Source organism: Giraffa tippelskirchi, chromosome 3, assembly GCF_054371585.1.
Source record: "Giraffa tippelskirchi isolate mGirTip1 chromosome 3, T2T-mGirTip1v1.2.pri, whole genome shotgun sequence".
NCBI classification, from domain to species: domain Eukaryota; kingdom Metazoa; phylum Chordata; class Mammalia; order Artiodactyla; family Giraffidae; genus Giraffa; species Giraffa tippelskirchi.
Genome location: NC_137277.1, coordinates 44,111,525 through 44,124,095, shown reverse-complemented (window position 1 = coordinate 44,124,095; position 12,571 = coordinate 44,111,525). Strand labels below are relative to the sequence as shown.

General features: G+C 34.0%; 1 protein-coding gene across 3 annotated transcripts in view; it reads right to left on the bottom strand.

The window, feature by feature from the left end:
• NF1 (neurofibromin 1) overlaps nt 1-12,571 on the bottom strand; it is a 238,244-nt gene that overhangs the window by 136,439 nt on the left and 89,234 nt on the right. For all 3 annotated transcript variants that reach the window (XM_081579690.1, XM_081579691.1, XM_081579692.1), the window contains exons 15-16: nt 1,898-1,977; nt 237-360 (exon numbers count right to left, since the gene is read on the bottom strand). In XM_081579690.1, the coding sequence (XP_081435816.1) occupies nt 237-360; nt 1,898-1,977 (204 nt within the window). The remainder of the gene's footprint in view (nt 1-236; nt 361-1,897; nt 1,978-12,571) is intronic.

Below are 12,571 nucleotides of genomic sequence, written 5' to 3'. Positions count from 1 at the left end.
TGCTTAACTCATCTAGACTTTATCAGGATTGTGGCTTTAAGGGTAATGGCTCAAAACAATTTTTACTTAAAGTGCTGATTTGTCAGCCATTGTCTTCTGCGTGTACATTTCTCTTAAAGACTTTGCAGGAGAGAGGAGCTGAATAAGGACTTGATTTGGCTAATAAACATTTCCTTAATCTCTTTTCATTACCATTCCAAATATTCTTCCATTTCAAAAGATGTCATTTTGCTTACCTTATTTTTAAGAAGAAATTTATTCCTGCAGATCAAAATTTCCCGCAACCATTTGAGAATTTCTGTGCTACTAAGCATTTGATGACTAGTTAATTTCTTGCAAATGTAAAAAAGCATTTGTGAGCTGCAGAAACAAAGTTCACTGTTACCAGCATTGCCAATAAACTAACACAGATAAAGTCAGTACAAAAGAATGGCATTCTTCAATAATGGACAAAGTTTAGAGAAGCTTATCTTCCTCTCCAGGATTTATTTTAGAGAAATGGTTATCAAAATGTTAATAGCACTATAATCAAAGGAAGTATACAGATTACATTAAAAAAAAAAAAAGTACGTCTAAGTCTCCTACTCCCCCAACCACTTCATCCATGCATCTCATCCTCAAAGAGGACTCAAGAAAAATTATAGATCAGGTGCACAGCACAGACAGTATGTAAACCTAGTGCTCTATCGCAGGGGTAGGCAATCAACTGCCGGCAGGCCAAATCCAGTCCATCATTTGCCTTTGCAAAAAAGTTTCAGTGGAACATGGTCACATTCCACTCATCCATTGTCTATGGTTACCTTCATGTCCCAAGAGCAGAAGGAAATAGTTATAAAAGAGACTATCTGGCCCACAAAAACTAAAATATTGACTACCTGGCCCTTTAAAGAAAAAGTTTGCTTATTTCTACTCTAGAGCTGCACTGTCCAACACAGTAACCACAAGTCAGCCACAGGTGGCTACTGTGCACTTGAAATGTGACTTGTCTAAACTGAGATGTCTTGTAAGTATGAAACATCCCAAATTTTGAAGACTTTAGAAAAAAGAACATAAAATATCTTATTAATAACTTTTATATTGATCAACATATTAAAAATATAATATATATATTGGATTTAAAAATACATTATTAAAATTAATTTTACTTGTTTATTTTTTTAATGTGGCAACTAGAAAAATTTAAATTACATATGTGGTTCACATTACATTTCTATCAAAGAGCACTGCTCCAGAATCTAGGATTTAACTCAGCTGCCAAGTGACTTGGTGTACCCACTCCTACAAGATAATAACAAAACCTGAGGCTTACACACTTACATTTTCCTCAGTGTGTTACCTCTGTGCTCACTGAAAGGTAATAATTCATATAACCAAAGAAACAAGTTATAAAATTATATATACATATAGTTTTGCCTTCTAAGCAGATATTCATTATATTAATTCATCCACAAAAAACACCAGTATTATTGAAAACATGAAAGATTACAGTTTAAAAAACTGAAATAAACTATTAATATTTTAAACTTTAACACTCTAAGCTTATAAATGATAAAAATCAATTTAAAACACAGTTTAACCATATAAAAATCTGAAGTAGCAGAAGACATACCAAACAACAGCATTTATGGTGGGTAATGAAATTTAGCACAATTTTTATTTCTTTTTTCTTTTAGCATTTTAGCACAATTTTTAAAAATTTATTTTCTAATTTGTTGTGATAATATTATCACAGTTAAAACAAGAAATAACCTAATAATTTCAAGTCAAATAAAATACAAAATCATAAAACATCTGGCAGTATAAGTGAATAAAGTTAATAAACCAAGTATATAAATTAATATTTGAAGACAAAAAAATTAAAAATTTAAGTTGAATTAAAAAATAAGGGTGCATATACCTAATTTCCCAAAATGTTTCTACAGGAGCATCAGGATTCCACAAATCAATGCTATCTAACTGATGAAGAACCAGCAGAGCCTGAATTTTTAAAAAAAAGAGAGAGAGAAGACTTACTCAAAAAAAAAAAATTTGGTAAACATAACACTGGAGTATTTATTTTACAAATACTAACAAACTGAGCTACTTAATTGTAGCCTCAACATGCAATATAAGGCATAAGAGAAAAGCTCTGAAGAACCCAAATCTCTAGGGATTATATATACAAAATGAAGTCACTTTATTCCTCTCATTCTTACTTTAAATGGCATATACACATAAGTTAAATACTGATGAATTCAGAATAGCAATATACATATGTAAAAACTGCTTTAAGACACAAATAATATGATTTCAATAAGTATCAAAGAAATCTATGGAAAATAAAATTAACCCCCAAATAAGGATGGCAATCCACTCCAGTACTCTTGCCTTGAAAATCCCATGGACAGAGGAGCCTGGTAGACTACAGTCCATGGGGTCGCAAAGAGTTGGACACGACTGAGCGACTTCATTTTCACTTTCCCCAACACTTTCCCCAAAACTAATACACACAACATTTTACTTCTAGGTCACAAGTTAAAAGTAGAAGTCTTCTTGTTTGTCACAAATTCTTGGAACAGAAAGGTCAAATTATTTTTCAAAAAGGGGAAAGGGGGAGGAAAACAGATTTTGCATTGCATAGAGATTATTCATCCTAAAATATTTCAATTGACCATAGAACTGAAATGGATTTGGCTCACAGAACATTAACAGGAATATACAACGAATACACAAAAACACTACTATTAAATAAATCAATGGCATCAAAAGTACAGAGAGTAGAACTAGACTCTTCCTTCAAACCAACACTATCTTAACTTCAATAGGTTAAGTTCACAATGCTTCCCTCAGACACACGTTACAGAGCTCTGCACATTCCTCTCAGTCCTTGATCAGCAGATTTGGAGATTCTTTACTCCTCTTTAAAGCTCTGTATTAAAACTCCAATGAAACACTGCTTGGAACACATAATGAGAACTGATTTCTTCTCTTAAAATCAAATCAAATGAATAAACTGCAAATAGAGCTGCAATGATAACTTGCCTTAAATTAGGAAAAAAATATGTAAATTTCTAACCTTGGACAACTTTATAACTCCAAAAGCTATAAATGGTATAAAGATCAGACCTATATTATCTTATTTCAAATACTTTCACTGTAATTATTTTGAGATATTTACTGAAAACTGCAATGCACTGTGAGAATCTTCAAAAATTATATAGGTTATACCTCTCATATCAAGGAAAAACAGCACATATTAACATTCAATTTTTGTCACTAATGTGCAAAAACTTAGTACTATTTACTGACATTTTTAGAAGTGGCAAATTCTCTAACATTTTGTTTTAACAAAACATTTTTTTTTAATATTCAAAGAAAATCTATTAGCCTTTACTCTCCCTCAGTGGTTATTTTCTTTTTCATGTTCCTTTCTATTTTAAAACTTTCCACATATAATTTTAACAAAACTGTATACACACTATACTCATTTGACATTTCATAATTTTCCATATTGCTATGTGACCTGCATGGTTTAAAGGATGCTTAATAGTTCACCAAGTTGAAATATCATTCCCTTGTTATTGAATATGAACATATTCTCTTACTAGTGAATATTTAAATTTCCCCTTATGTTCTATTATAACTAAGAGCAGTAACCATATATGTGTACAGCTTTTTTCCTTTTCATTTATATTCATAGGATTAAAAAATTACAGGAATGGAATTATCTGGACCAAAAAATGGACATTTGTATGGCTCCTGTGAAATACTGTCAAAGAGCTTTCCAAAAAGAATGCAAAGAATATACTTGTTTATAGAACCAACAGCAATGCACACAAATATTAGTTTGGTGCAAAAGTAACTGTGGTTTTTACATTGTTGAACTTTGTTGTTTGACATTAGAATACATTCCTAAATAAATGTGGTTATGTTACACATCATTTTAATGTGCATTTCTTGCTTCATGTTTTTTTGCTAATGACATTACTTGCTGTTGATATTTATTTTAGACTACAGAAATGATGTTAGACAAAAAGCAAATTTGAGTTATTGTTTTATTCACATTCAAAATGGGTTGTAAAGAAGCAGAGACAACTTGCAACATTAACAATGCATTTGGCCCAGGAACTGCTAATGAATGTACAGTGCAGGGTGGAGTTTTGCAAAGGAGACAAGAGCCTTGAAGATGAAGAGTGCAGTGGCGGGCCATCAGAAGTTGACAATGACCAACTGAGAGCAATCATCAAAACTGATCCTCTTATAACTACATGAGGAATTGCCAAAGAACTCAACTACTTTATGACTGATTGGCATATAAAGCAAATTGGAAAAGTGAAAAAGCTCTATAAGTGGGTGCCTCATGAGCTGACTGCAAACCAAAAAATCGTTTTGAAGTGTCGTCTTCCCTTATTCTATGCAACAACAATGAACCACTTCACAATCGGATTGTGACATGTGATGAAAAGTGGATTTTATACGACAACTGGTAGTGATGAGCTCAGTGGTTGGACCAAGAAGCTCTCAAGCACTTCCCAAAGCCAAACTTGCACCAAAAATAGGTCATGGTCACTGTGCGGTGGGCTGCTCCCTATCTGATCCACACAGCTTTCTGAATCCTTGTGAAACCATTACATCTGAGAAGAATGCTCAGTAAGTTGATGAGATGCACCAAAAACCACAACATCTGTAGCCAGTATTGGTCAACAGAATGGGCCCAATTCTCTACTACAATGCCTAAACACACGCTGCACAACCAACGCTTCAAAAGTTGAACAAATTAGGCTAAGAAGTTTTGCCTCATCCAACATATTCACCTGACCTCTTGCCAACCAACTACCACTTCTTGAAGCAACTCAACAACTTTTTGCAGGGAAAATGCTTCCACAACCAGCAGGAGGCAGAAAATGCTTTCTAAGAGTTCATCAAATCCCAAAGCAAAAATTTTTATGCTACAGGAATAAAAAAACGTATTTCTCACTGGCAAACGAGATTGTAATGGTTCCTATTTTGATTAATAACAATGACTTTAAGCCTCATTTTGACAGGGAAGCCTGCTATGCTGCAAGCCATGGGGTTGCAAACAATCAGACATGCCTTAGTGACCAAACAACAATGATTTAAAATTCACAATCTGAAACCACAGTTATTTTTATAACAACTGAATACAAGCAATGAGTGTCTAACAATGAGTGCTGAAACATTTTTGGAAAAATAAAGCATGATAAATAATGAAGTAATAAATCTTAAATATATAGTTTGATGAGTTTTCACAATAGTATATATCCCATATAACCAATGCTGAGACCGACAGTATCAACACTCAGAAGAAGCCTTTTGCACATTCCTTTCCAGTCATCAGCTCTTGACAAAAGCAGCCACTGTTCTGACTTCTATCACCATAGATACTTCTGCCTGTTTCTGAACTTTATATAAAGGGAATCATACAGCACGTTCTCTTTTATGTTTGGCTGCTTTCACTTAATATCATGTCTGTGAGATTCACTCATGCTTTGCACTTAGCAGTAGCTCATTCTTTTTGCATTGCTGTAATCAATGGAATGGAATAACCCAATTTATCTCTTCTACTGTTCATAAATGTCTGAGCTGTTTACAGCTTTTTGGGATATTATAAATTATGTTATTAATTTTTATATGTGTTTTTTGGTAAACATACTTGTTTACTAGGATACATACCTAGGAGGAGAATTGCTAAGGTGTATGTTTAGCTTTTGTAGATACTGCAAGACAATTTTTAATGATGGCTATACTAATTTATTCTTTTACTAGCCGAATATGAATAAAAACAAAGTACAGTTGACCCCTGAACAATGAAGAGGTTAGGGGTGCTGACCCCACATGCAGTAAAAAAATTTACATATAACTTTTGACTGCCTAACAAGTTAACTACTGATTGTCTACTACTGACTGGAAGCCTCACCAATAACAGAGTTGTTAACACATATTTTTGTATGTCATATGTGTCATATATTATATTTTTACAATAAAGCTAGTAAAAACAAAATGCTACTAAGAAATCATAAAGAAAATACATTTTAAGTGCAGAACAGTATTTATCAATATTGTAAGTTTACTTCATGTTTATAAGATGTGTCAACTTTTTCTATAACAATGATGGCATCTTCGATAGTGTAATCCTTCTGGGCTTTCATGATGTTCTCTTTACTGGGGTTCTCTTCCATAGTGTCAACAATCCTTTCCATAGAATACCATGTGTAATGAGCCTAAAAAGTCCTTATGAACCCCTGATCTAGAAGCTGAATTAGAGACATGTTTTGGGCAATGAGACCACTTTGACATTTTCAGTGTTAAACTCATGGGGTTCTGGGTAGCCAGGGGCACAGTCCAGTATCAAAAGAACTTTAAAAGGCAGTCCATTACTGGCAAGATACTTCCTCACTCCAGCAACAAGTATTGATGGAACTAATCCAAAAACGATCCTCACTGTGCAGGCTTTCTTGGTGTACAACCAAAAGACTAGCAACTGGTATCTATCTTTTCCTTTCCAGCCTTGGAAGTTAGAAGCCTTATATTATAGATTAGGACAGTTTTGATCATACTGTATTTGCACAAAGCAGTAGAGGTAAGCCTATCCCTTCCTACCTTAAATCCCGGTGCTTGCTTCTCTTCCTAATAAATGTCCTTTGTGGCATTTTTTTCCCCCTAGAATTAAGGGCACTTTCATCCACATTATAAACCTGTTCAGGCTGCTATCCTTTTCCATCAATAATTTTCTTAATGGAGTCTAGGAACTCATCTGCTGCCTCATGGTCAGAAGCTGCTTCTCCTTTATCCTGACATTTTTAAAGCCAAACCTCTTTCTAAAACTATCAAGCCATTCTCTGCAGGCATTACATTCTCCAGCTTTAGATCCTCCACTTCGCTTTTGCTTCAAGTTGTCACATAAAGACTTCACTTTTTATCAAATCACACTGAAGTCAATAGGTATACCTTTCTTACAGCAATCTTGCATCCACATAAAAGTTGTCTTTTGAATATGAGAAAGACATTTAATTAAAAGGACAAGGTTTCATGCCTACTGGAGTAGTTGCAGCAACAGCTTCATGAATTTCCATTTTTCTCCCTCAACAGTCTGTACGTTGGATTTATTTATCTTGAAATGGCAGACAACCACAGCTGCAGATCTCAATCTACAGCACATATCAAACAATTCAACTTCTTATAATGTCATGACTTTTCTCTGCTTTCATCACTAGTGCACTTTGTGTTAAGTCACAAGGTATTATTCCAGGTTTGGTACTGCACTAAACATGATGAAAAATACATGAGAACCCAAGAGATCACTTTTTGCTAATATACAATTTAGTGGGAGAGATAAACTTCTCAGAGAACATTTTAAGCAGATACTCAGGACACTTGAGCTCACCGAAATAGTAACAAAACACAGATATGAAGTTATTACAGTAGTATAGTATGTACTACAGTTAATGTTATGCAGCTAGGATTTTTTATTTTTTGGCCACAGCAGGTGGCACATGGGATCTTAAACTCCCCGATTAGGGACCGAACCCAAGACCCTGCAGTAGAAGGGCAGACTCTCAACCACTAAATCACCAGGGAAGTCCTCTATGCAATTATGATTTAATACTGCATCTTTATATTTGCTTACATTTCTTTTGACTGTGAAGGACACCATGTACAGTCTGTAAGCTTTTGTAAATCTCAACTTTTTATAGTAGATTTATATATATATTATGTAATAAATGATAATATTTGAATAAACAACAAGGTTTACTGTATAGCACAGGAAACTATATTCAATATTCTGTGATAAAACATAACGGAAAAGAATATTAGAAGAAGAATGCATATATATAAATTGAATCACTCTGCTGTAAAGCAGAGATTAACATATTATAAATCAAATATATTTCAATTAGTCAAAGTCAGTCAGTTGTGTCTGACTCTTTGTGACCCCCATGGACTATACAGTCCATGTAATTCTCCAGGCCAGAATACTGGAGTGGGTAGCCATTCCCTTCTCCAGGGGGTCTTCCCAACCTAGGGATTGAACCCAGGTCTCGCGTTGTAAGCAGATTCTTTACCACCTGAGCCACAAGGGAAGCCTAAGAATACTGGAGTGGGTAGCCTATCCCTTTTCCAGCAGATCTTCCCAACCCAGGAATCGAACCAGGGTCTCCTGCATTGCAGGTGGATTCTTCACCAACTGAGCCATCAGGGAAGCCAAACAAAAATTTTTTTTTTAATTTTTGTAATATTTCAATTAAAAAAAGTAAAAAGGTGTAATAAATGATCCCCCAAAAATGATAATATAGACTGGTATCCAGATATATTATATGCCATGACATATCTTTTCTTAATTGTTTTGATATTGCTAGGCTAGCAATTCACCTGCATGTTTTTTCAAACTGTCACAAATACACAAAAATGTTTCCAATATGTCCAAAAAATCTGCATATAACTGGACCCGCACAGTTCACACCCATGTTGTTCAAGGGTCAACTATATCATCACTTGATGTTTCATAAAGCTTTCTATTATTTGCTATCTAGCTTAATTTCAATATAGTCATAAAAAAATTCTGAATAATTTGAATCCTTCAGAATTTGTATGACACCTACTCAAGATATACTAAATGTCCCATACGTACTTGAAAAGAAAATGCGCTTATTGAATGTAGTTCTCCATATGTGTCAAATAGGTCAAATTTGATAATCATGTTTTTCAAATCTCCTATCCTTACTACTTGTTTGCTGGCTTACTCTATCAGATATTGAGAAAGGTATACTTAAGTATCTCACTATAACTATGTATGTCTATCTGTCCTTTCACATGTTTTTATATTATATATTTAGAAATTTTATGTATTTTTGCTTTGTATATTTTAAATCTTTGTTATCAGACTCACAAAGTTTTATTTTCTGGATGGATTGGACCTCTTTGTAATAATAAGATGTGTCTCTTTATAATCCAACAGAGACTAACCTAAATACATAAAGCAAATATCAACAGATATAAAGGGAGAAACTGACAGTAACACAACAATAGTAGGTGATTTTGACACACCATTTACATCAGTGGACAGATCATCCACACAGAAAGCCAATGAGGAAACACTGGCCTTAAACGACACATTAGACTAGATCAACTAACAGGTATACAGAAAACATTCCATCCAAAAGCAGCAGAATACACACTCTTTTCCAGGCATACGTGGAACATTCTCCAGGATAGATCACAAGCTAGGCCACAAAACAAGTCTCAATAAATTTAAGACTGAAATCATATCAAGTGTCTTTTCCAACCACAACATTATGAGACTAGACATCAAGGAAAAAAATATGGAAAGCACAAACATATGGAAGTTAAACAATATGCTACTAAACAACCAATGGGTTACTGAAGAAATCAAAGAAATAAAAAGATACCTGCAGACAAATGAAAATGAAAACACAATGATCCAAAATCTATAGGATGCAGCATAAGCAGTTCTAAGAGGGAAGATCCCCCTAGTTCTAAGAGGAAGCCTGGCCCAAGAAACTAGAAAAACCTGAAATAAACAAGTTAAACTTAAACCTAAAGGAACAAGAAAAAGAACAAACAAAACCCAAAGTTAGTAGAAGAAAATCATCAAGATTAGAGCAGAAATATTTAAATAGAGACTAAAAAAAAAAAAAAGATCATGAATCTAAGAGCAATTCCTTGAAAAGATAAAACTGATAAACTTTTAGCCAGACTCATCAAGAAAAAAAGCGAGAGGGCCTAAAATATAAAATCAGAAATGAAAAAGGTGAAGTTGCATTTCTGGCACCACAGAAATACAAAAGATCATAAGTGATTACTATGAACAGTTACATATTAATAAAATGGATACTCTAGAAAAAAAACCAAACTCCTAGAAAGGTACAATCTTCAAGACTGACTCAAGAAGAAATAGAAAATATGAACAGACCAATCACCAGTAATGAAATTTAATCAACAACAAAAATATTCTCAACAAACAAAAGCTCAGGACCAGATGGTTTCACAGGTGAATTCTACCATTTAGTGAAGAGCTAACACCTATTCTTCCCAAACTATTGCATAGGAAGGACCGCTTCCTCCCTCATTCTACGAAACTACCATCACCTTGATACCAAAATGAGACAAATATGTCACAAAAAAATTGTAGGCCAATATCACTGATGAACATAGATGCAAAAATTCTCAACAAAGTATTAGCAAAATATTAGCAAAATACATTAAAAGGATCACACACCATGATCAAGTGGGATTTATTACAGGGATGCAAGAATGCTTTAATATCTACAAATCAGCCAATGTGATACACCACATTAACAAACTGAAAAATAAAAATTCTATGACCATCTCAATTGACGCAGAAAAAGCTTTTGATAAAATTCAATATCCATTTGTGATCAAAACAACTCTCTGGAAAGTGGGCATAGAAGGAACATACCTTGACAAAGGCCATTTACAACAGACCCACAGCTAACATCATATTCAATGGTGAAAACCTGAAAGCATTTCCTTGTAAAATCAAGGGAACAAGACAAGGATGCTCATTCTTGCCACTTTTATTCAACACAGTTTTGGAAGTCCTAGTCACAGCAATCAGAGAAGAAAACAAAAGAAATCCAAATTGGAAAGGAAGATGAAAACTGTCACTGTTCACAGATGACATGATACTATACACAGAAAATCCTAAAGACAACTACCAAAAAACTATTAGAACTCATCAATAAATTCAGTAAAGTTACAGGGTGCAAAATTAACATACAGAAATCTGCCACATTTCTTTACACTAATTATGAAATACTAGAAAGAGAAATTGATGAAACAATCCCATTTACCATTGCATCAAAAAAAAAAAAGTTATATACCTTGGAATAAACCTACGTAAGGAGGCAAAAGACCTATACTCCAAAAGACTGAAAGACACTGATCAAAGAAATTGAAGATAACACACAGATTGATAGATACACTATGTTCTTGGGTTGGAAGAATCAATATTGTTGGAATGACAATACTACCCAAGGCACTCTATGGATTTAATGCAATCCCTATCAAAACACCAATGGTATTTTTCAGAGAATCAGAAAAAAATAATTTTAAAATTTGTACAGAAACATAAAGGATCCAAAAAAGCCAAAACAAACTTGAGAAAGAACAGACCCGGAGGAATCATGCTCCCTGAACTTAGACTGTACTACAAAACTACAGTCATCAAAACAGTACGGTACTAGCACAAAACCAGATGCACTGATCAACAGAACAGGATAGAGAACCCGAAAATAAATCCACGCACTTACGGTCGAACTATGACAAAGTGAGCAAGAATACACAATGGAGAAAAGACAGGCTCTTCAATAAGTGGTGCTGAGAAAACTGGACAGCTATTTTCCTTATGTAAAATAAGGAAATTAGAACATTCTATAACACAATACATAAAAATAAACTCAAAATGGATTAAAGACTTAAATGCAAGACCAGAAACCATAAAACTCCCAGAGGAAATATAAGCAGAACGCTCTTTGACATAAATGGTAGCAGTATTTTTTAGATCTGTCTCCTAATGCAAGGGAAGCAAAAGCAAAAGTAAACAAATTGGACCTAATTAAACTTAAAAGCTTTTGCATAGCAAAGGAAACCACTGACAAAATGCAAAAACAGCCTACTGAATGGGAGAAAAAATTTGCAAATTATATGACTGATAAGAGATTAATATTCAACATACATAAATAACTCCTACAATTCAACATAAAAAAAAACCCAATTTTTAAAAAATGGGCAAAAGAACTGAATACACATGTTTTCAAAGAAGATACACAAATAGACAACAGGCATATGAAAAGATGCTCAACATCACTAATCACCAGAGAAATGAAAATCAAAACCACATGAGATGTTACTTCACACCTGTCAGTATGGCTATCATCAAAAAGAACACAAATAACAAATGATGGCGAGAGTATGGAGAAAAGGGAATCCTTGTACATTGTTGGCAGGAATGTAAATTGGTACAGCCACTGTAGAGCACAGTATGGAGGTTCTTTAAAAAACTAAAAATAGAACTACCATATGACCCAGCAATTCCACTTCTGGGTACATATCCATAAAAACTAAAGATAGTAATTAGAAAAGACACATACACCCCAATGTTTATAACATTATTTACAATTCCCAAGATATGGAAACAACCTAAATGTCCATCAATGGACATATGAATGTGTCTTTATATACACGAATGTATAAAGATGTGGTGTGTGTGTGTACATATATATATATACACATACATACATACAATAGAATACTACTCAGTCATAAAAAAGAAATTTTGCCATTTGCAGCAACATGGATGGACTTGGTAGACATTATGCTATATGAAGTCAGTCAGAGAAAGACAAGTACCATATGATATCACTTATATGTGGAAACTGAAACATCCACAAACTAGTGAATATAACAAAAAAGAAGCAGACTCACAAATATAGAGAACAAACTAGTGGTTACCAGTGGAGGGAGTTCCAAGGGTGGACAATACAGGTATTGGGGAGTGAAAGGTACGAACTGCTGGGTGTAAGGTAGGCTC